At 51.7% G+C, this 23,614-nt stretch overlaps 2 protein-coding genes across 2 annotated transcripts in view; one reads left to right on the plus strand and one right to left on the minus strand.

Moving 5' to 3' along the window:
* ITPR3 (inositol 1,4,5-trisphosphate receptor type 3) overlaps nucleotides 1-4,190 on the plus strand; it is a 67,490-nt gene extending 63,300 nt beyond the window's left edge. The window contains 4 exon segments of the mRNA XM_081828021.1: nucleotides 291-456; nucleotides 1,086-1,246; nucleotides 2,442-2,603; nucleotides 3,291-4,190. Of these exon segments, the coding sequence (XP_081684147.1) occupies nucleotides 291-456; nucleotides 1,086-1,246; nucleotides 2,442-2,603; nucleotides 3,291-3,359 (558 nt within the window). The 3' untranslated portion in view covers nucleotides 3,360-4,190.
* Nucleotides 4,191-5,180: 990 nt separating this feature from the next.
* UQCC2 (ubiquinol-cytochrome c reductase complex assembly factor 2) lies at nucleotides 5,181-18,999 on the minus strand. The gene is made up of 4 exons (XM_006743687.3): nucleotides 18,826-18,999; nucleotides 8,748-8,822; nucleotides 7,861-7,930; nucleotides 5,181-5,362 (listed from the first exon to the last, which is right to left on the minus strand). The coding sequence occupies exons 1-4, from the start codon at nucleotides 18,961-18,963 to the stop codon at nucleotides 5,235-5,237; spliced, it is 411 nt and encodes a 136-aa protein (XP_006743750.1). The 5' UTR covers nucleotides 18,964-18,999; the 3' UTR covers nucleotides 5,181-5,234.
* Between the last annotated feature and the right edge of the window lie 4,615 nt (nucleotides 19,000-23,614).

The following is a 23,614-nucleotide window of genomic DNA, read 5'->3' on the forward strand; positions in this document are numbered from 1 at the left end:
CGCCACCTGCAGCCTTAGTGCCCCACGCCAAACTCCTCCCACAGGGCTCAGGTCCAGCTGGTGTCCTGAGTCTGTCTGCTCTTTTCCTGACCCCCAGTCAGGGCCTGCCCTGCCCGGAGTGAGGCTGGGTCAGCTTTGTCGCCCTCAGGGCCCTAGGACCCAGACACTGTCCTTCCCCTGTGCTGAGGGCCGGGCCTCCTCAGTCACCACCCTGACCCCTGCCTGAGTCTGGCCTGCCTGGGTGAACTGGGCCCAAGCCTCCCTGCCTCACCCCTGCCTTACCCTTGCAGGAGTCTCTCTTCCCAGCCCGTGTGGTTTACGACCTCCTGTTCTTCTTCATTGTCATCATCATCGTGCTGAACCTCATCTTTGGGGTGATCATCGACACCTTTGCCGACCTGCGCAGCGAGAAGCAGAAGAAGGAAGAGATTCTCAAGACCACGTGCTTCATCTGCGGTGAGGCCCTCGTTCCTGCCCCTCAGGGGCCGAGGCGGGGCTGGGGCAGCCGCCCTTTGGCCCTTCCCCGGTCCCCGTGGCCCCTGGGGCTGACGGCTCCATGGCTGTTTGCTCATCCTACACTTGGGGAGAACAGGACCCTGCCTGAGCTTGGGGTAATAGAAGGGAGTGGGGAAGAGCCTCAGAAACCATTCCTCCAAACCCTCTCGGTTTACAGGGGAGTCCAAACTCTCGGGTCTCCGTCCAGAGCTCTCCCCACTCCCGGTATGAGGTGCTAGTCCCCTCGCCACAGGCTAAGCAGCAGGCAGCACCTGCGGACAAAACCCTTCTCAGCGATTCCTGCTTCCCCCCGGGCTCGGAAGGCCGGCCGCGGTCCCCGGCCGCCAGTCCCCAGCCGCCATGGTGGAGGGCTGCAGCTCTGGCAGCCGGGGGCTCCACGGCCAAGGGGTGGGCGCCTTAAATAGAAGTGACCTAAATGGGCCGGGGTGGGCTGTCACACGTGCTCACCAGGCCCGTCAGCCTGAGACCAGAGGCCCCCACTGCACTGAGAGGCCGTGTCTGCTCAGCCAGGTGGCCCCACGGTGGCTCTGGGAGGCTGACGGTCTCGTCCTCACCCCCCACACCCTCAGGTCTGGAGAGAGACAAGTTTGATAACAAGACAGTGTCCTTTGAGGAGCACATCAAGTTCGAACACAACATGTGGAACTACCTGTACTTCATTGTGCTGGTCCGTGTGAAAAACAAGACGGACTACACGGGGCCCGAGAGCTACGTGGCCCAGATGATCAAGGTGTGGCCCCGGGGAGGAGCGGCTGCGGCCGCCGGGGAGGGACAGCTGGGGACACCTGTGGACACCCGTGGAAAGGCCGGCCTCACTGGAGCCCCGCCAGCTGCCCGAGCTGCGGAGGGACCTCTGAGCTCTCCTGCGCGGGCTCTGTTGTCAGGAAAAGCCAAGGACGTGTGTGGTGTCCCCGGGGCCTGTGGGTGCCCGACACTGAGTAATCGGGAGAGCAGGGCAGACGCTGCCCCTGGTGGCTGCTCAGTGGACCATTCGGAGGGAGCCTTGTCCAGCTCGGCAAGAGGAAGGGCAGCTTCCCAAAGCTTTGGATGGTCTAGGCTGAGAGGGGGCCTGGAAAAGCTTGCAACTATCAGACTTAGGAGGAATCAGAGTTAATCTGTCCAATTTCTGTTGTGTGAAGGGAGTGAAAGCAGTGAATAGTAATAAAAAAAAAAGGTCTTGTAGTGTTTCGGGAAAAGGAAGCCCATCCGTTCCATCAAATGTAGTGCATCTTCAAATTACTGCATAACGGATAAATTGCAGGCTAAAAGGAAAGAGCTATTTAGTGGGGGAGGGGGAAGGGGGAGTTCTATTGGTTTCTTAAGTCTATAATTTGAACTGATCTTTGAGTACATGTTTATCTGTTGGTCTGAGAACTCACAGCTTGACAAGGAGTTAGAAACCTGGTGGCCCCCTCCCGCCCCCCGCCCCCCCCCCCCGTCCCAGGGAACGTGGCCTTGCCTCTCAGACACACGTCAGCTGCCAGCCGCCCTCAGCAGAGCCTCCCCTCCCTCAATGCGCCGTGTGTCTGACTCGCATCTTCCTGGGGTGCAGGGCGTGTGGGGCGGGGCAGAAGGAAGGAAGGAAGGAAGGAAGGAGCTCCAGGGTCTGGTGCGGAGGCCCTCCTCCACCTCTTGCAGGGTGTCAGGACAGTAAACAGATGGTGCTGATACCAGTGAGACTTGAGGCCGTCTAACGGAAGTTAGCCTGTCCCAGTGCACGGGCCTCTCGACGCCCCGCCGAGGGTTCACCACCCGCCCTCTGGCTCCGGGGAGGACCCCAGTCGGTTCAGATTTTCCCTGACACATCCCTGGGGAGTAATCTGTCCAGGCTGTGACAGCAGGCTCCCCATCCTTTACTGCTTTTCTAAATGAGGCCTTCCTAGGCTGGGCCCCAGCTTGCTCATCCCGCCGGGGATCTTTTTCAGAACAAGAACCTGGACTGGTTCCCCCGGATGAGGGCCATGTCCCTAGTGAGCAATGAGGGGGAAGGGGAGCAGAATGAGATCCGGATTCTTCAAGACAAGCTCAACTCCACCATGAAGCTGGTGTCCCACCTCACTGCCCAGCTCAACGAGCTCAAGGAGCAGGTGTGTACCCAGGCCTATACTGGCCCCACCCTTGGGGTCCTGTGCTGGGCAGCTTCGGACCGTCACTGGGAGGTCACAGCCCAGCCTGCCGCAAGGGAGAGGGGGAGAGTGTTGGGGCCTTCACACTCCTTCCTTTCCTTCATGGGTCTGGGGTGGAAGACAGGTTCTGGAGACACTCTCTCCCCCCATGGAAAGCTAGACTGAGGTTGGCAGCCCCTGTCTGTGAGCCCCCTGAAAGACAGGGCCAAGTGGACTCTTGGTAGAGGTGTGAGGGGTCCTCCCCCTCGCTCACCCCCTCCCCCCTAGCAGCTGCTAGGGAGGCTGCTGAGGGGTTCACTGGTGATAGGGGAGGTCAAGGCATCCTTCCACTTCTCAAGTCCCCCTCTTGCCCAGAGCATCCTCCTCTCCCATCTGTCAGTGGCTAAATGAGGTTAGGCAGCCCCTTTTAGGTGGGGTGGTTCCCAGCTGCACCACATCAGGGGTTTGTGACACACTAATCGAGGACAAGGGTTTGGGGCGGACATCTTCAATGCATCCTGGGGTGGGCCTTGGCCTGCTGCCAGCGTTAAACAGCAGCTGGGCCCATGGGGCAGGGGGCCGGGGGCGGGCACCAGCCCCTCCCCAGTGCCCACGGGGGGAGGGTCCCAGGCGGCCCGACCGGACGTGTGGGCCCCCATTTAATCCTAGATGACAGAGCAGCGGAAACGCAGGCAACGCCTGGGCTTTGTGGATGTCCAGAACTGCATGAGCCGCTGAGGAGAGCCACTGGAGGCCCCGACAGGGGACGGTCATCACGGACAGCTGTGACTGGAAGGCTGCCCCTTCCCGTGGGTCAGGTGGCCCAGCCAGCCCGCCAGCCTCTCTAGGCCAGGGGCCCACTCGGCCTCCAGCCCCCACTCTGCCGGACACCCCCGAGCCGTCCCAGGCTCTGGCCAGCATGGCGTGGGGAGCCACGGAGCTGACAGTCCTGCCTAGAGCCATTATCGAGGACTCGGCAAGTCACTGGGACTCAGCTTACCTTAATGCCTTAGAGGAAGAAACGTCATCTTGGAGGACGGTTGCTTTGTCCCTTAAAGCAGTAACTGACATTCCTCTGTGTTCCTCCCTGCGGGTCATTAGGAGTGGGGTCATTAGGAGTGGGGTCGCCTCTCTATTCTAAGCACTACAATTTGGCCTCCGCCCACGCCTGGGGAAGGTGCAGTAACGCTGTTGTTACTAGTGATTTTAGTGTTCTGTTATTTAACTTATTCAAGGGTGCCGTGCCCGGCCCTGGCCATGGCTGCACGGCACCCCGCTGCCGCCGGGCCTCGGATCTGCTGTGGACAGCATGGAGACCTCATTGTCCAGGCCATCCCTCTGGCTCGGCCCCAGGGAGACTGTGACCCGAGGACGAAGAGCCTTGCTCCTGGGACCTGCCCCTTCCTAGCAGGTCTGCTGACAACAGTCGCTGGCCCAGATGACAGGGCCCGGGCGTGTTCGAGTGGCTGGTTTTTGACTGCTTGTTTTATCTCTTGGTGTAACATTTTGCAAATCCTTTGGCCTGAGAACTAATATGTTAATTGCCTTAAATAAATTAATAGAACTCTAGTCTGTGAGAAAGGGATGCTGTTTCCTATTCTCCCCAGGGGCTGTGGGGGTTCCTGTGGGACACGGGCAGGGGACAGAATTCGAGCCCTTGCCCACCAGCCCGGCCTTGCCTCGGGCTCTTGGTAGATGGCCGAGTGCATCCCATCTCACAGCGATGCCTGGACAGAAGTGGTTTGTGTTTTCTTGTATGTATTTCAGCACATACTGAGGGGTCCAGGTACAGATGAGGTGAAGAGCTCACGTTCGCTTCTTCCCCACGAGGGGTGCCATCAGCCCCTGCCCTACCTACCCCTTCTCTCGGCTCTGTGCCTGACAGAAGAAAGCTCAAGTGGGGAACATGAACATTTACGAAAGAGCTAAGGTTCCAGGGAATAATAAGGTGACCCCGTGTGTGGCCCTGGCCAGGGGGCTTTTGTCCTGTGACCTCCCACACAATCTGCGCAGAGTGCTGAAGCCGACCACAACCTGAGGCCCCGCCTGGCCAAGGCCCGTCCGTAGCTCTACTCTGGCCCTTAAGCCAACCTGGAACACGGGTTTTCTGCAAGGTCAGGGGCAGAGGACCGGACTCCGTCCTTCTGAGTCAGTGGGAATGAGGGCCAAGCAGTCTCTTCTCATCTCTCCGCCACACCACCTCCTGCTGCTTTCTGTTTGCAACAGGATGCCTTCTTCAATATTTACCGCTATTTTTGACTCTCCCCCAGGAGCTCCTACAACAAAAGGGAGCCTGAGAATCTTGCCAGGAGCCAGCCAGACCCCCACTGGCAGGTGGGGCCCCTGTGGCTGCGCAGGAAGCACCTTGCCCAGAGGCCCCGTCACCTTCCCTTCCCAGGCCCAGACGGAGACCTGCATTTCCTCTCCTCTGGAGACTTCCCCACCCTGACCGGTGGGCGGGGTGGACACTCGATGGCACCCTTTCTCAGGCAGAAGCTTCCTTTAGAGCAGCAACGGCTTCCTTTTTGTGAAGGCTGGAGGAGATTCCCAAACCGTGAGGATGGGGAAATCAGGGCAGTTTTATTTATGATGGCAACGTGCAAGACTCCATTCTTAGGTGCGCGGGCGAGATAAGGACCGAGGCCAGGCCTTCTGCTTCTCCTCGGGATTCCTGGGGGCAAACTTCTCCTGCAGCTTCTTCCACATGCCTTTATTCATTTCCTTAAACTCTTCCAAGGTGTCTGCGAGAGGGGAGGACAATAAATAAACAGACTGAAGTGGGCAATTTGACTATGTAAATTGGCCCCACAGGCTTTTGCCATCCGAGCACCCCTTGACTTTTACACAGTGTGGGCCTGAGAGAGGGAAGCGTGGCCCCAACTTCTGATAAGCAAATCAGATGCGCTTGCAGAAAAACAACTGCTCGCGTGGAGGGAGCATCTGTGCCGCAGGCCGCAGGCCCCACGCTCAGCACCCTGTGCCTTACGGTGATGGGACCTGGGATCCCTACCGATCTCACTGGGAAACAAATGATTTAACCCTTTAGCCTCAGGTGCCTCATCTGTAAGGTGGAGATCAAAACGCCTGCCTCCAAAGTTGTGGACTAAAGGAAATAATAGAAGAATCTGCTTGGCACCCGGCCGGCACTCAGGAAAAGCCATCTTCGTAGCTATGAAGGCTGCAGGGAGCCGGCTGGTGAGAGCCAGTGGGGCCCCTGTTTAAGAACACACACGTGCACACGCACATGCACACGCACACACACACACACACTCACACCCCACAGAAACCAAACCCAGCTTTCTCAGTCTGGGCACTATTGACATTTTGGGCCAGATAATCCTGGTTGTGAGGATGTTTAGCAGCAACTTGGCTTCTACCCACTAGATGTCAGTAGCAGCCCCCCTACCCGGCTCCTAGCTGTGACATCTAAACATGTCTCCAGACGTTGTCACAGGGCAATGTGGCACTCCCCCCCGCCCCCACCCCCGCATGGAAAACCACCGGTCTAAAGGCTCTCCAGGGCTAGAGTTCTATGTTGCCTAATTTTATCTGTATTTTAAATTTAGATTTTCACATAGTATTGTTTAAATTTCATACCCTAGATTTTCTTTGGTTAACAAAACTTCTAGAGAAAAAGAAGAGCTTTTCTGAACAAAAAGGCAACTTCCATTTATTATCAGTGGGCTCTTGACTAAATGAGGACACACACTCTACTTCAGCCATGAGCCCAACATCCCACCCTGAAACGTTTCCAGAAGTCTAGGTTTTCTTGTGGGCACAAAGTGGGATGCTGAGGGGTCCCCGTCCACTTGCAAACCACGAGGCCTCTTTCGGAGGAGTCTCCCATGACCGCAAGCCCAGGGGAACACACTTGGGCCCCAGACCTTGGCCACATGTCAGACCCACCAGGCCCTCAAACACTGTAAGGTGTGTATTCTTGCCTTGTCAGAAGGAACAGTCAGTGAGCTTGGCCACATAGTCGCAACAAAAATACGAGGCTTATTGTGAAAACAAATTATCAGCAAATTTCCCAGAGCTGAACTCCCAGCCAGAACAAGCTACAGCCACAGGCCAGTTGTGGGGAGGGTTCCAACTCCCCGTGCTTTGCTGCAGTCTGTCACACAACGCCCCCGCCCGCCCGCAAATCGCAGAGGTGTCCAGGGGCTAACGAAGAGGGTGGAGGCTGGGCCTCTGGAACGTATTTCCATTCTGATTTCAAGTTCAAACTTTGTTCAAACCCTGTGGGGCCCTCAGAGTGACACGGTGCATCAATGCTGGTAACTGCATGGGCCTAGGAACAGGGGAATACATTTATGTACATGTTTTTAAAAACTGTTGATAAAGTAATTCTGCCTGGCCAAAATATCGTTACCCCAGTTTTCCAGAGTACTGTAACAAAAATAGGTTCAGAGTTGACATACAATAGCAGGTGACACCACCAGGTTTTAATCTGTTCAGAAGGTAAGAATTCTCTGGAAGGCCAAATCTCCAAAACTTAGTTGCTGAAAGGCTGCCAGAGGGATAGGAAAGAGAAATTTCTAGAGTACCAGAAGGCAAATGTTTCAGGGCCATGCCCTTGCAGAAAAGGTTAGCCTATTTTTGTATACAGTATCCTTGGCAATAAAAATAGTAATTTTCCAGAACTTGCCTACTTCAACCCAGGCTCCCCTTGCCAGTACCCCCAACTCCCCCTTTGATGGCAATGGAGATGGGGAAGTAAGGAGGGGACGGCTGAGCAGAGTATTTCCTTTCCTGTTAATTGAGGTCCATCAACAACTCCCAAACGTACCTAAGTTAAACCCATATCTAACCCAAAACCACGTCCCCTGGGTCAGATAACTCTTTGATGGGTATCCCCATACAAGTTTACTGAATGGCTTTTTGTTTTAATTAAAACCCTCATTGTTTATAAAGCCTCCTTAGGACCATAAAAATAAAATTATTTTCCTTCCATCCTGATTTCAACTACTTCCATTTGGCAAATATGTATTCCCCTGTTCCCTGCTGCCCTGAATTTAAAAACTCTAAAGATGGATTTTCTTTTTTAAAATAATGCCTTTGACCTTCTCCATATTCTATGGCCAAAAAGCATGAGCCCCGAAGCTTCAGAATTTCCTTTGGGCTATTCCACAAGGCTTTCCATCAAGCAGAGCGGTGTTACTAAACAATTCCCCTTGTCTGCTCGAACTCAAAGAATCATTTGCAAACTGACTGGAAAGGGCAGCTGGACTGTCAATACCTGTGGACAGGATCAGCTTGTATTCTTCCACGGACAGGCCACTGAAGCTCGTGTCTCTGGGGCGAGGGTACTGGTCACATGGGGCAGAGAGGACAGAGAGGATGGGGAGAGATTAGTTCTGCAGCATAACATCAGAGACCTGATGATCCTGGAGAAGCCTTGCTCTCCCCACACAGTTCACCAGCGAGGGGGGCTAGAAGAGCAGCGCCACCTAGAGGCCAAAGACTTGGCCTCGCTTGAAGGGACCCAAGAATCCTCCCAAAAAGTAGGCTGTGTGATTCAGGAGGTCTAGGTGTGCCCCCTCTCCCCCATTCTGCATTTCTAACCAGCTCCCAGGGGGATGCCTGCTCAGCTGCTCGGGGACCCTGCTTTGAGTTGCGAGGATTTAGAAGAAATCCCTTTTCCCTGTAGGCTAGGCATTTGGCTGTGTATATCTCCGGAGTTACTGAACACATTGTTCAAGCTTGGGGAAAACCACACTAAACGGAATTTGACAGTAATCACGTCAGGGCTGAGGAAAAGCCCAGCTTTGTCTGACAGGACTTTCCCGAAGCACCTATCTTTATCACCAGAGTGTGAGGAAATGCCAGCTCCATCAGAGTAGATGGGAAAATACGTGTAAGGCCCAAGAGTTGTCAGATACACCCCGAGCACACACTGGTCTATAAAACACATGGCTTTTATTCAAAATTATAAATAGCTTTTATTTAGGTGACCTAAAAGCCTCTACCCGGCGCCTTTGTTGGCTTGGTTGAAATTACTGGTTACATTTGAAAGTAGCAAAACCACAATTCTTTACAAAGCACTGTATAATCAGATTTTCACTCACTCTCATTGGTCATTTCCAGTCCGAGCGCTGGGGATATAAAAAAGACTGGCCCACTCACCTTGTGTTTGTAATAGTTTGAATGGAGTCGTGCTAGGCTCTCATACATCTGATCACAGGCCTCAGGCTCTGCAATCTGAAAAACAAAGAACCCCCCAAGGAAGTAAGCAAACAAGCCCTGTCTCCCACGCCTGTCTGTACCCAGGAAGGACCCCACTTACACAAGGCATTCAAATGAAGCAGCCTGCAGCTTAGTACTAGCCTCTCCACTCCGTGGGAAGCAAACTTGGCCTACAGCTCCAGTTACTAGAAAGCTACTAGAAATCACCTTTCTGTAATGGTTCCACCTCATCAACTCCCCAACCTGCAGACAAACTCCATCAATCAACTGGCAAACATTTGCTGAGCATCTGTGACTTGTGGACCACCACACCAGCTGCAGTGGAAGCCACCACAATGAAACTATAGTATCAGAAGGGTGAACCTCATGGCGGTGTGGGCTGCAAGAAACCGGGGCCTGGGGGGATTCCTGTGCTCAGCACATGGCACAAGTGAGCCTAAGCTGGGTGCTGAAGGATGCGCAGGAGTTGGGGAGCAGAAAGGAGAGTGGAGAGGCCTTCCTGGTGGGGACGGTGTGAGCAGAAGGAGGCATGGACGCTGTCTATGTTTCAGACCAGACCAGTCTGGCCGAGAGCCTGAATATGCAGGGAAGAGCCTGGGTGGGAGAAAGAACAAGAACTTTTTTAGTTAAACCTTCAATATGAAATGTATTAAATACTCTTTTATGAAAAGCAAAAAATAAATTGGCTGAGCTTTCATCTGTGGTGAGCCGTTACAATTTCACAAGGAAAGAAACATGAAGAAGACAGTAGTTTAAGATGAGATGGTTGACTTGGGGAGAATCCAGAGGGAGAGTCCAGTTAGGTCCTGCTAGAAAGGACAGGGCCTGAACACTGAGGTCTTGCGAATAGAGGGGTGGAAATCAAGACATACCCTGGTGTCCTTGCTGGAAACTGAGGGAAAGATGGACATGCGCAGATGGGAGGTGGTTTGTCCCCGTTCATCCCTCTTTTTAGTTATACCTTCCTTCTGCCCTTGCTATCATTTATCTACGGTTCCTTGCGTGATTCTGCCAAGAATTCTGAAAGCTCTACAGAAAAAAAAACTTTCTCTTTTATGTTTTTCCCAGAATTCAAATGATGGATTTTTCCAACTTAAATCCTTTCTCGAAGAAGGCAAAGCATAAATAAATCAGTAGTTAAGTGTTTTAATAAGGCAGCTCTGCTTCTGCCTCTGCACATGTCAAATGAGGTCCCCACTTCACAGCCAACAAAAAAAAGATGACCCGCCATGTAGTTTTACTTGATCTGTCCCTGGGTTCAGGCCACTCATCACGAGAATGCTCAGATAGCCACATCAGAAGAGAGAGGATTCTGGGCTGAGGAGGTAGCCAGTGTTCGCTGAATAATAATCAAAGGCATTACTTGGGTGGACTGGCACTGAGGGCTGAACAGAAAGAAGGGATGGGAAAATATAAGACCAGGACTGGGTTCTGACCCCTGTAGGGCAGCATTTTGGGGGTGGGTGGGAAGTCCAGCTGGAACCGAATTCTGCAGCATGCGCTTTGGAGGAAAGCATTTCTAACATTATGGCTTCAGCAGAGCATGCATAACCACGAGCCAACATGGAAGGTAGGAGAACAGAGGGTAAGAGACACAAAAGGAAACAGAGAATAACACCAGCACCAAGTTTTAAATATTACGTCGATTATCAAAAGAAAATCGTGCATTTCATCTTTTGCTTGCGGTCTTCATTCTTGTGTGGATGGGTTCACTTACAAATTTAAAAATCACGCACCAAGGGGTGAGGGGCGCCAGAGTGGCTCAGTTGGTGAAGAATCTGCCTTGAGCTCAGGTCATGATCCCGGGGTCCTGGGATCAAGCTCGCACTGGGCTTCCTGCTCAGTGGGGAGCCTGCTTCTCCCTCTGCCCCTTCCCCTACTTGTTCTCTCTCTGTCTCTCACATAAATAAATAAAATCCTTTTTAAAAAAAGTCACGCACCAAGAACGTGCAGCGTGCTCGGCCCTGTGTATGAACAGGTGTCCGTGGCTGTGGAGAGCGGTGGAGTCACACTGCCTGGCTCGGAATCTTGGCTCCTTCACTTATCAGACATGGGATGCTGGGCAAATCATGCAATCTCCCCCTGTCCCCCACACTTCAGAAAAAATTTGCCACATTTGCTTTATCACTCTCTCTATATATACATATTTTCCTTCTGATCCATTTGAGAGTAAGTTGGAGCATCATGCTCCTTCATGCCTTAATATTTCAGTATGTTTCCTAAGAACAAGGGCATTCTCTTACATAACCATGGTTCAGTGATCAAATTCAGGACACCTGACATTGATGCAACACTTTTATCTAGTTCATCATCCATATTCCAATTCTGTCAATTGTCTCAGTCATAATCCTTACATTGAAAAAAAAATCCTTTTGGCCTGGGATCACTTACGGCATTTATCTGTCGTGTAGCTTTCTCCTTTCATCTGGGACAGTTCCCTGGCCTTTCTTTGTCTTTCAAGCACTGACATTTTTGAAGCGAACCCGCCAACTTAACCTTTCTTTTAAAAGAAAAGATAATAATAGTCCCTATTTCTGAGGGCGGTGTGAGGAAAAATGAGGTAATGCCGGGATTGCTCTGAAGTTGGGGCCTGGAACACTGATCAATGTGAGTGATTCGCTTTTCTTAGTATTATTGGTAGTGAACAGTTGTAGCAGGAAACGCAGGCCTCCACCTCACAAACTACAAGGGGAAAGAGCAGAGCGTTCAGGACAACCCCCGAGATAGGTAATCCTGGCGACAGGACAATGAGGGCTGCTGTGGACCCTGCCAGGGGAGACCAGCCGGCCGGAGGGCCATGGCTGAGGACGAGCAGCGGCTACCAGAAGGAAGTGGGAGCCCTCCAGGCACAGGGCCAGCTAAAGCACATGCCCGGCGGAGAGGCAGCAAGCGAGGGCATTCTGAGTGGATCAGTGTTGCCCGTGTGACTGCCGGGTTGTGGCTAGGGATGGAAGTACTGAAGGCGGGCAGGATTGCCCCACCTGACCACGCCACGGGCTCTGACACTGTTGGCTCCCAGCGGCCACCAGGCACCCCACGGTCAGCTCAGCGGGGATGAGACACCGACCCCTGGTCTCCGCCCAGTGAGCACTCATCTGCGGCACCTTTTCGCCTGATAGCCGCTCATCTGGACCTTCCCCTCCTTCCACCATCCGACCACCTTCCCAACCGAGCCCTTAGCAAAGGCGTTCACACCTGGCAAGGCATTCCTGCCCTCCTCACAACTCTCCTGGGCTTTCACCGCTGCTGCAGGCCACCGACAAGAGCGCTTCCTGATCAAACCCCCAATCCGACCTGGTCCTCGCCCTTGGAAATCTTGCCCACGCGAGTTCCCCTCCTGCTTCTCCTCCAACTTCTCTAACGGTGAGAATTTGCCACGGGGCTACTCAGCCACCTCCTACTATACCCTCAAGGGGGTGAGCAGGTGTCCTCTTCCTTCCTGTCTTTTCCCGTCTCTGCAGGGGCAGCAGGGCAGAGGAGGGGCACAGAAGGAGGCCGGGGTCACCCTTGCAGAGCACTGCTCCCAGGAGGGCAAAGAGCATAGGGTCTGAATGCAAAAACAATGGGATCATCCGAGCTCCCTCAACCTCTTAAAATTCCTTCAGTATTAACGACACAGCCTCCTAGATATTTTACATAATGCCCGGTGCTCCACTAACAATCCGAGAAGGAACCAAACACCTAACAAGAACCAATCCCCCAAAAATGAACTTGTCACCCAACTTCTTATTTGAGGCCAGAAGGTGTGTGTATGAGGCTGTAAGAGCAGCTCGGAGGAGGTGATGAGAAGCAGGCATGCCACCTTCTAGCCAGTTGTGACTGCCGAAGGGCAGAAGCAGTCACGGCCAATTCTGGGTCCGGGGCACATCCAACCCAAGCTCCGCAAGGAAAAAAGTCTTACTTACCACTTAAAAGGATTATCAATAGAAGTATCTGTCTGATTCCAGAAGCCTTGCCACACTCCTATATCCTACACTTTATTCACAGACTCCAGCAAAAATATGTCTGAATTTGGAAATATACAGTTTTCCTGATGAAATGTACGGTGCACTTTTAGAAATATTCTTACATACAAGCTTTAAATTACCTGATTTTGCATTCACACCTAATGAGATTACGGACATTTTAGGACTAACAGCAGCTCTGGGTTTGAAAAAGGCAGCAGTGGGACATTATGAAAAATTCAGCTCTGCTCCCTAAATGTGAATAAAATAGATGTTCAACTGACATAGTGTCCTCTATGGCTCTATTTTTGCTCCTTTTGCATTTCCCCTGCTCAGTCGTCAGTAAATTTCTCTTTACCATATTAAACTTTTATACATACAAATCTACATCAGTGCCGCAGGCACTGATTTCGATTTTCAAAATTGAATTTTGGGTGGTGACTGCAATTGGTACACACAGTGGCCCTGATTCTAGTCACACAAAGGGACACAAAGGGACGCATAAGCACTTTTGGGAAAGGGTGTTGCAAATTGCTTTGCTAATTAAGGTAGAGCTGGTTCGGTCCAGGAGGATCTATGAAAAAAGGTTTTCACGGCTTGGTAATGAACTTCTGAAATGAGTTCATTCCGTTACGGGAGGCTGTTCCCTTCAATTCTATTGCAAATCTATTTCTTGAGCACCTACTATGCAGAGTGCTCTGCGAGCGGGCTGTGAGGGGACATAAAGACCCAGCCTCGGCCTTGCAGAAACTGGTAATTCAAGCCGAGGAGACAAGACAGGCGCGCATTAAAAATCAAACATGGCCCCGGGGCAGCGTGTAACTGAGTGCCAGATTAAAGGAAATCAGGGGTGGGAGCGGGTCACCAGGCCTGGCTGACGGGGCAGGTGTGGCAGGGGTCTTGGGTTTCACTGCAGTGACAGTTCACAGAGAGGGGGAGCCTGAGTCCCGCACTGAGGAGTTCAGCGGCAAGGAGCTGGGCCTGGGTGGAATGGGGATCAGAGGAGTAGCTGGGAGGATGCATGAAAAAGCAGGGGACAAGGATGTTTTAGGCAAAGCAGGGTCTTAAGCTGAGCCGAGGAGTGCTTCAAGGGCCTGGGAAGACAGTGAATCTTGGCAAGCCTTGTGTGTCTGCGGGGTGGTGTCCACAGTGCACTAGATTCTCAAAGGTTAAGAACCACTCACATTGTGGCCAATTTGGGAGGCAATGAGAGGCCAGGGCATGTGCTGTGGTGTGGTGAGAGGCAAAACAGGCTGGCACCAAGGATCAGAGGGCAGTGAAGGCCTCACACACCTGCTGCCACTCATCCAGGAGGCAATAGGCAGATGCACAGGGCTCCGAGTAAAGTGGAGACCCACCGAAAGTGGTCTGTAATTTATCCCTTCTAGCAGGATGAGCACCTCTATCTTTAACCAAGCACAGAAAGCTGCCATCCCATGGTCTAAACACTACCTTAATTCGTTCTAGGTCTGCCTGGAACTGGGAGATGAGAAAAAAGATGGAGACGCCCACATTCCCTCTCAGAGATGATTCTCCTCATAACTCCTGTTTTGCAGTGGGTTCACTATTATAGCTAAAAATAGCATAATCTGTCCTTAGGCCATGCCTCAGAAACTGGCCTTCTAGGAGCCCGCATATGGGGGTGGGCACCGCTGAGGTGGTGTCCCCGCAATCAGCACAGGCCAGGCAGTGTGGCTCCCTGCCACAGTGAGGAAGGCCAAAGACCGGGGCTCCGCCAGATGACCGAGACAACAGAATTATATACAACCTTTACATTCTCCCCTGAGAACTGGAAATATCATTTACATTACTGCAAACCCAAGATGCAGTTCAACTTTTTCCAAACAAGGCTGATAGGATTTAAACCCAGGTATAATGCAAGAACTCACTGGTGGGTGCGCCCCTTCCTGGGCGGCCGCGTTTCCAGGCTGTTCCTCAGAGCTGTGCCTGTGCTAGCTTAGTAGGTGCCGGTGTGCAGTCAGGGATCTTTCGGGAAGCTGCTTGTGCACCTAGAGAACTCATTAGAAGGACTGGCCCCTTTCCCTGTACTTAAGTCAACAATTAGAGTTGTTCTGCCACCTTCCCCCACATTGTGATTCTTTTATTAAGCTCTTGGTGCTGCAGGAGATGTGTTTTCTTTTTTTTTTTTTTTTTTTTTGAGATGTGTTTTCTTGAAGAAACTGTATTCAGAGGGGGCAAAACCCATAACCATTAACTTTCAAAAAACTGCACAAAAGGATAGAGGGTGTAAGAGGTGGTAAGTGTGCTCCTGCTTCCCACCATCTCCTCCCTCTTGGTGGGTTCTGGGTGGACCATGAGACTCCCCAGAGGGCAATCTGAAGTGGAATTAATGGGGGCGGAGGTTTCTGTACTCTGCCTTCAAGTCTGAATGCCTGATTTGCTTTCTAGTGAGTCCGGCCCTTCTGCACTGGTATCCCACCTGAGGGTCATCTTTCTTCCGATCTGTACTAGGGGTCATGGCTGGGGCAAAGAAAAGCAGGTGGGCAAAGACACATTTACTTCTTTGGCAAAACCGTCACTCGTTTGAGCAGGGCATGAGGGAAAAGGGGTGGCTTGATGTTCATGGAACAAGAGGCCTTTTTAGCAAGAAAGAACGTGGGAGAAATGGCAGCTGAGGAAAGATGAGGCCCAAAGGAGGCAACGCCAGATCAGGACCAGGACAGCTGGGCCTGTTGCTTACTTGTCTTGCCACTGACTCCCCAGGGGACCCCAAGTAAGTTGTTTTAGGTTTCTGTTTCCTCATCTGTAAAATGGGAATAAGTGATGGCCACCTTCCTCAGCTGCGCTAAGGACTAAACTAAATGAGAGTATGCATGCAAAAGCATGCTGGAGCATGTGTTCAGTGTTATTGTTAAGATCCAGGGGGTCAAGAGGCCAAGAAGACTGCCTGCCTCTCTCCTCTACAGGAACAAGGAGGCTGTGGAGCAGAACTGCCTCTCCGTCTAGTCTGGTCTTTCTGGCAACTGGCATAACCAAGGGGGAGCTCCCCACCCATCACCCAACTGGATCTAATGCTCGCTGTCTGCTGCCGGCTTAATGAAGAGTCTACCGGAACCACCTTTCTTTCTCAAGGTTTATAAAGGATCCAGGGTGTCAGTGGGAGTGACTCACGGTGCTGTCCTCAATTCTAGCAAGGGGCTGCTCCCTCTAAAAATTATCACCAAGATTTACTAAGCCCAGGGCCATTCTCAGGTGCCATCAGGATGAGGCACCATGACAGTGGTCCTGAGTAATGTGCTTGCTGCCACCGTGATATACTGGTTCACTCTACCAGGGATGCATTCATCAGCGGCTCCAGAACCATCATCAGAGCCATGACTTGCATCCAAAACCATGACTCAAATCTGTGTGGGCCTTCGACTGATTAGAACTATCTTCCCAGGTGATGACAAAGGATGACAACTCCAAAAGAGAAAGCTATACCCTCCTTTTCTGGGTCCTCTTACACTAAGTCAAGTAGGCGAATGTCACACTCTCTCACCTCCCCAAGGCTCCAGCCTCTGTCAGCCTCCTTGCTGGCTGCTTTCACCATCTGAATTTCAGAAGAGTAAAATGCACGTCTGTCTACCCGACTGTTAAATTTCTTGACAGTAAGGACAAGGCTATGTCCCTCTTCTGGAGTTCCTAAGGTTCCCTCCACACTGCAAGCTCTCAAATTCTCACCACTCAGGACACAGAAATATTCCTTCTCACTCTTCGCTACTTCTCTCCACCTACTTCTGCCACACCTGCAACTGTATTCAAATGATTTTTGTCTCATGAGTCATAACCGATCATTTAATCACTTCATCCAGACATTTACTGGTTGTCCTTTATGTGCCAAGAACTATGCTAGACACTGGGGGGAGAAAATAAATGGCACCCTCTCTATTCTCAGGAGGCTCACACTAAAAATACGTAGGGAGCAGAGCCCTAAAAAGTCTATGGAGTTTGTAGAGTTGGGACTAGATACAATTCCTGCCTTCGAGATCTTGGTATGCTGGACCAGTGAAGACCACCGTAAAAGTGCGTACGTGTAGTGCCCTACCCCCCTGCATCCCCCAAGCCCCGAGCCAGACACTTCATCCATGCCCTCCACCCCATCTGAAATCTGGTTTCCATGATACCCCTGGGCATGTTCTTGCTCCATTAGGTGGGCTGGCTTGGCTCTTTGTTGGGCTAAGTTGCAAAAAAAAAATATGTTCCTGCTTTGACAGGTCATGGCCAAGTACGGCAAAAGTCATTTCTTCAGGTTGTGTGTTTATGTATCACATTTCCTATCTCTGACCTCTTGCCTGAGTCCCAGGCTCAAATATCTCACTGCCTCCTTGACATTTCCACTTGGAGGTAAGTCCACTTGGCATCTCAAATTTAACATGTCTAACACTGAACTCAAGATGTTCTTCCCACACCCCACCTGCTCCTCGTCTAGTCTTTCCCATCTCAGTAAACGGCACCTCCTCCCACCTAGTTGCTCAGGCCAAAAAAATCTAGGTGTTCTCATTGGTTTCTCTTCTTCCCTTTACGTCACATCCACTATATTAGCAAGTCCCGTTGAAGCAACCTTCACAGTGCAACCCGAATCTAGCCACTCCGTCTCCTGTGCTGCCTCCCTCATCCAAACCACCATTATTTCTTGCCAGAGTAGCCTTTTCTCCAGCCTCCTTGTTCCTATCCTCGCCCCCTATAATCCATTCACCACATGCAATCAGAATGATCTTTTAAAACAAATAAATTGGGGGCGTCTGGGTGGCTCAGTCGTTAAGCGTCTGCCTTTGGCTCAGGTCATGATCCCAGGGTCCTGGGATCGAGGCCCGCGCCGGGCTCCCTTCTCAGCAAAAGCCTGCTTCTCCCTCTCCCACTCTCCCTGCTTGTGTTCCCTCTCTCACTGTGTCTCTCTTGTTCTGTCAAATAAGTAAATAAAATAAAAGTAAATAAATAAAACAAATAAATTAGGTCACGTCAGTCTTCACAAATTCCCCAATGGCTTCTCGCTGGCCTTATGATAAAATCCAACTCCCAACCAGAGCCTGTAAGACCCTACTGCACCTGGCTCTTGTCCTCCTCTGACCTCAACTCTTAGCAAACTCCATCTCACTCACTCCCCTTCAGCCGCTCTGGCTTCCTTTCTGTTCCACAACACGCCAATCTGTTTCCTGCCTAGGACCTTTGCCTGGAATGCCCTTCCCACCAAGTATACAGTCAGCTCATCTTCTTCCCTTATGTCTCATCTATGTGTCACCTCCCGAGCCAGGCTTTCTCAGAACTAGTATTACCCTTTTATCATGCTACTATTTTACATCCAGCACAGGACTGATCTGGACTATCTTACATACGTCTACTTGCTTACTGTGTCCCAGACGAGAATGTAAACTTCAACTTCAGGTGGACAGGACCTCCTCTAATTCACTGCTGTCTCCCCAGCACCTAGCACAGTTCCCAGCACATGGTGGGTGCTCAGTGAATATGTGCTGTGTATGAATGAGTCCCAGAGCCGCCCTAGCACCAACCTGGAGAGCAAGAACGTAGGTCTACTACTCACACAGGGGCAGGGGTTGAGGTCCCAAACCTGCTGCATGGGCTTACAGGGGCCCAGGTAGCAAAGGCTTTGCTGGGGCCCTGCAGAGGTCCTTGAGGTTCAGCTCAGTCACTGCAAGGTAACAGCACCGTGTCAGGGAAGCTATAAGCCTGCGAGTGTCACCATCTACGACTGCTGTGCGTCTCAATCCCGGCTGCACCTAGAATCATCTGGTGAAAGTTACAAAATACCGAGGCCAAGGCCCTAACCCCAGAGGTTCTGATTCAATAAGGCTGTAGATTTTTTCAAAAAGTTTCTTCAGTAATTCCAAAGTGCAGCCAGAGAGCACTAAATAGAAGGCGGGGTCGCCGTTCTCTGAAGTTCCGGGAGGGGTGGGGTACAGGAGGGTCCGCGCGCACGTGCGGCCGGGGAGGGAAGGCTTGCGCATGCGTGGACCCCACTGCTCGCCCGCTCGTGGGCCCCACCCGTGCCTCGTCCTTTCCGCCCCTCGCCCCAACCGCCACCCCACTGTAGGCGGACCCCACAATCCGGTCACCTGGGTGTTCTCTCCCTCCCGAAAGGCCTGTGCCACCCGCTGCCGCAGGTAAGAGCCCAAGTCCCGGCCCCGTTTGGTCTCGTCCACTGGCCATTCCTCACACAGCTTAAGGAAACGCCGATAGCGGCTGGCCGCCATTTTGGGCCCCGTTTGTCCCCGCCCTTGAGGGAGGAGTCGGCGCCACAGGTGGCGCTTGCGCACTTAGGCTCTCCGGCTTCCCGGGGAGGTGGGGTGGGAGGGAGGAATGAGCGTGCGCGAGTTCGCGGGCGACCCGGCGCTCTCCAGATAGGGGCGCTGCTCTCCTGTCTCTGCGAGCGGGGTTAATTCAGTGTCCTCCTCCTGGACCGGGCCCAGCCCCCAGGGGCCAGTTAGACGCGGAGTACTCCAGGGACAGGTTTACTTCTCTTTTTTCGATGACTGCACAAGCTCCAGACTAAGACTTCCTCGGAGACCTCTGCTAATTTGCATAAACGAATACATTTGCATGTAAATTCAGGTGGTTATTCGATGAAGATGTGTATGAATTTATTTTTTTTATTTTTTTTAAGATTTTATTTATTTATTTGACAGAGAGAGACACAGCGAGAGAGGGAACACAAGCAGTGGGAGTGGGAGAGGGAGAAGCAGGCTTCCCGCGGAGCAGGGAGCCCGATGCGGGGCTCGATCCCAGGACTCTGGGATCATGACCTGAGCCGAAGGCAGACGCTTAACGACTGAGCCACCCAGGCGCCCCAAGATGTGTATGAATTTAATCACATAGCACGCGCGCAGGTTGTTCGCCTCCCCTTCTCTCCTTTCACAGCCCCTGCACTTGCCTGTACCACTTGGTAGTGCTTTTTAGCTCTTGTTCCTCTCTCCCCATCCCGTTAGTATCCCTTCAGAGCTCCCCTCCCCACACAGGGCACGTGTCCCTGGGAGGCACAGATTTCCCAGCTTGAGCAAAGTCAGCTGGGTTGATTCAGCCTGGGAAACTTGTTTTACCAAGTCTTTTCTTATACATCTCCAGCTGCAGCATCATGTGGACTGTCATCATTTTTCTTTTCAAGATACCCCCACCAGTTTCCTTAAGAAATCCTCAGCCTGGCTTTGCTGAGCCGGGCTCTGTCTTCACGGTCCTGCATTTAGCCAGGACCATCCCATGCATACAACACTCAGCTTCCCCCAAACCTCTTCCTTCTCACCCGCCTACTTTGTAAAGGTAAATCCGGGAGACTGTTGCCTTCAAGGAGTAGACGGTTGAGTAGTGGATACACAACCCGAACACAAGTTCAAAGTGACAGGGGCTTTAATTGAAATGTTAGAGAATGCTGGGGAGTTTGGAGAAAGAAATACTACTTCTAGCCGTTCAGGGGAATAAGGGGAGAAAGATCAGAGATGGCTTCTGAAGGGGATGGCATTTGGGCTGGACCTTGAAGGATGGTTAGGATTCAGGTAAGTGGGAACGAAAGGTTCCTGAGCCGCAAGAGCCAGGCCTAGGGCAGGAATGGGAGAGAGAAGAGGAGGGAGGGGTTTAATCTGAGGAAAGATCAATGGGTGGTTTTAACAAGGATCAGCTTTGAACTGTTCTGAAGGCCTTAAGAGTAAAGATCTATTGAATGAGAACCTCTGGGGACCTGGGGTGTGCGGTGTCCACTTGAGGTAAGTGAGTTCATGGAGTGCCTACCTGAGGTTAGGAGAGCTCAGGAGGAGTGGAAAATGAGGCTTTCACGGGCACCCCCATCTTGTTCCCAGTCCAACAGTACTTCCCAGCTCTATCTATCCTCTTCATGAGCTGTATTTATAGCCACATAGTTTTGATGGCTGCCATGAGGCCTAAAGGTCAAGGATTGTATCTGTTTACTGTCAAGTTCCAGGCGCCTAGGGCTGTGCTGGGTGCCTAGAGGCCTTGTCATTCTGCCTGAGGCCTGACCACAGCTCTGGCTTTGACGAACACCTGGCTGGCAGACAGTGTTCCTAGGACGCAGGGACTGAGGTCCCTCTGTCTTCAGTGAGAGGAAGAGTAGCATGAGTTGGCAGCAGATGGTTTTCACCCCACTTGAGGCACAAGTGGAGTGAGAGGTTGAGAAGAACAACTAGACATCCAGAGAACTCAAACCAGTGTCTCCTAAGGCTCTCCCTTCCCCAGCACAACGTCTTCTAGGTGGGTTGTGGTTGTCCCTTGTTCAGGCTGCCTTGCCCACCTCTCTTACCGCCACTGGAGGCTTGTTTGGTTTGGTGGTTCAGTAGTGAGGCCTTGGAGTCTTACAGGCCTGGGTTGTAATGTGGGCTTGCTCATTCATTCATTCATTCATTCAGGACTATCTATGTAATTTGTGGAGGCCTAGTACAAGGTGAAATAGAAAGTTCCTTGTTAAAATATTAATTTCAAGACAGGGGCACCTGGATGGCTCGGTTGGTCGGTTAAGCATCTGCCTTCAGCTCAGGTCATGATCTCGGCATCCTGGGATAGTGCCCCACGTCGGTTCCCTAATCAGTGGGGAGTCTGCTTCTCCCTCTCCCTCTGCCCTCCCCTTGACTCATGCTTGCTCGAGTGCTCTCTCTTTCTCAAATAAAATCTTTAAAAAAAAAAAAAAAAAGGAATTTCAAGACAGTAACAGCAGAGCATTAAACCAAGTATGGGGCTCTTTGGAGTGCAGGGCTCTGTGTGACCTCAGAGGTCACACACCCACGAAGCAGCCCTGAGCTCCTTCCCAGTGGTGGACAGGACAGGTGAGGGCCCTGATCCTGTGGGTTTTACATTTAATTGAGTGGAGACGGACAACAACTGAATAGACATATGATGATGATAATAATAGTGCTTTATATGTATTAAGTCATATAGTAAGCGAACAAGATAATTTCAGATATAGTAAGTGCTGGGGAGAGATTCAAGGCAGTGTGCTGGGTCCACAGCGATTGGGGCAGGGGTGGGTCTGGGTGGTCTAGAGGAGGACTGTGTATGAGAGCGACCTGAGTCACAAGGGGCAAGAGTGGCTTCCCGGCAGAGGGACCGCCAGAAGTCTTCAGAGCAGCCTACCTTGGGTGGGTTATTTAATCTCTCTGAGCTTCAGTTCTTCATCTTAAAATGGGAATTCTAATGATAAAGTAACACCTAACTGACTATTTGCTCTGTGTCAGGCACTGGTCTAAATGCCTTATACAATAGTGACTCATTTAGTGCTCCTAATGGCTCTCAGAGATAAGTACTGCTATTATCTCCATTTTACAGAGGTGGAGACTCAGGTACAGAGAGGATGAGGACTTGCCAAGGTCGCTAGCTGGTAAGTGGCGGAACCTGGACTCAAACCCCAGCTGACTGACTCCAGAGCCCACGCTCTCCCCCCTCCACCCCCCATCAGGATGCCCCTTCGGCGTTATCAGGAGCTGCATGGATGGGTCTTTCGGGATGCATTATAGTTTCCCAAGGGGGTCTAGGGTCCTCTCCAGTCTTGTGTTACCTCTGCCCCCCACCATCTCATGCCTGTGGGTGGTCAGAGCCAGAGTCTGGGCCCGTTGGCTTGTCAGTCATCCAGCGCCATTCTGGACACATTAATAGGTACCACCTGGAATGTGACTTGGCAGTGCCAGTCCTCAGGGAGTTGATGACCATTTTAACACCCACCTGCTGACTGTCACTCATTCCACATTGAATGCAAGCTCCCCTGGCTCCTTGCAAGCCCCCACCAGGGCTGTACCTCCTGATCCATTTGGAATGGGTTTTTGGGCTCCATGGAGTCCTGGTAGCTCTTTATAGAAGCAGGCACCAGAGGGGAAGGAGAGGAGGGAGGGAGCGCTGCTTCAGTTTTTCAAGTTATAATGATCCCAGTAATTGAGATACCGAATTGTACATTTAAATCGCTTGAAAGTAAAAATACCATTTTGTAATGCTGGTGTTAATAATGTAAACATTAAAAATGAATTAAATACTTAGCTGTATTGTGGGGCACGATTGCCTGATTTTTCTTCTTTCAACTTATTCAACCGGAGGAAATGATTGGCTGCCATACCCAGATATGTTACCATAAAAAGTGGGTCTGGACTTGCAAGGGAGAAGTTAGTCAGTTTGTGCCCTGTGTAAAGGTGAACTGGAAGGGGCAGGCTGGTAGTAGATTGCTGCCTTTCTCTGGAGGTGAGCTGCTTTTCAAGACTCATAGGTGTTTAAGGTGTGCTGGAGTAGGCTAATGAGGTCCTAAAGTGCAGCCCAATGTACCCAAAGCCCCTCCACTCTGGGGAGACCTCTGTCGTCTGCCCTGGGCCCTGCCTCCCTCCCTTCACTCTAGTTGATGTCACCTCAAAGAGGCCTTCCCTGGCCCCCATTTCAGGAGTGGCCCTGCCACTCTGGATCCCTGCAAAACGCTAGTCACTATCCGACAGCAGGCCTTGACAGAGAGTCATCTCTCACTAAATGAATCTGAGGAGAACAGACCACATCAGAGTTTGGACCCGGGTTTCCTCACCTACCCATTCCCCCGCCCCCCCAACCCCCGCTGAACACCTGCCTTTGTGAGATACTCCTCTCTAGAGGTCTGAGGGAGAAAGGTGAAGGGCAAAATCAGGAGCAGGTAGATTTCTGGATTTGGTACTTGGATTAGCTCTCGAAGCTCCTGTCCCATTTCAGGGCAGCCTAGTAACAGAAGGGAGAAAGTTCTGAGCGATGCATAACGAAAAGGACCCAACCTGGCTGCAAGTCAGCCCGCCTGGCTGGTGCTCAACTTGGTATTGTCCCAGAGATGCTTTTCCCTCCCTCCCTCCCCTCTAGTTCTTGGCACCCACGCCTTCATTTTAGTTCTTTCTCTCATCTTCTGTTTTA

The sequence above is a fragment of the Leptonychotes weddellii genome, chromosome 8 (assembly GCF_054177405.1).
Source record: "Leptonychotes weddellii isolate Sample4059 chromosome 8, ASM5417740v2, whole genome shotgun sequence".
Classification (NCBI taxonomy): domain Eukaryota; kingdom Metazoa; phylum Chordata; class Mammalia; order Carnivora; family Phocidae; genus Leptonychotes; species Leptonychotes weddellii.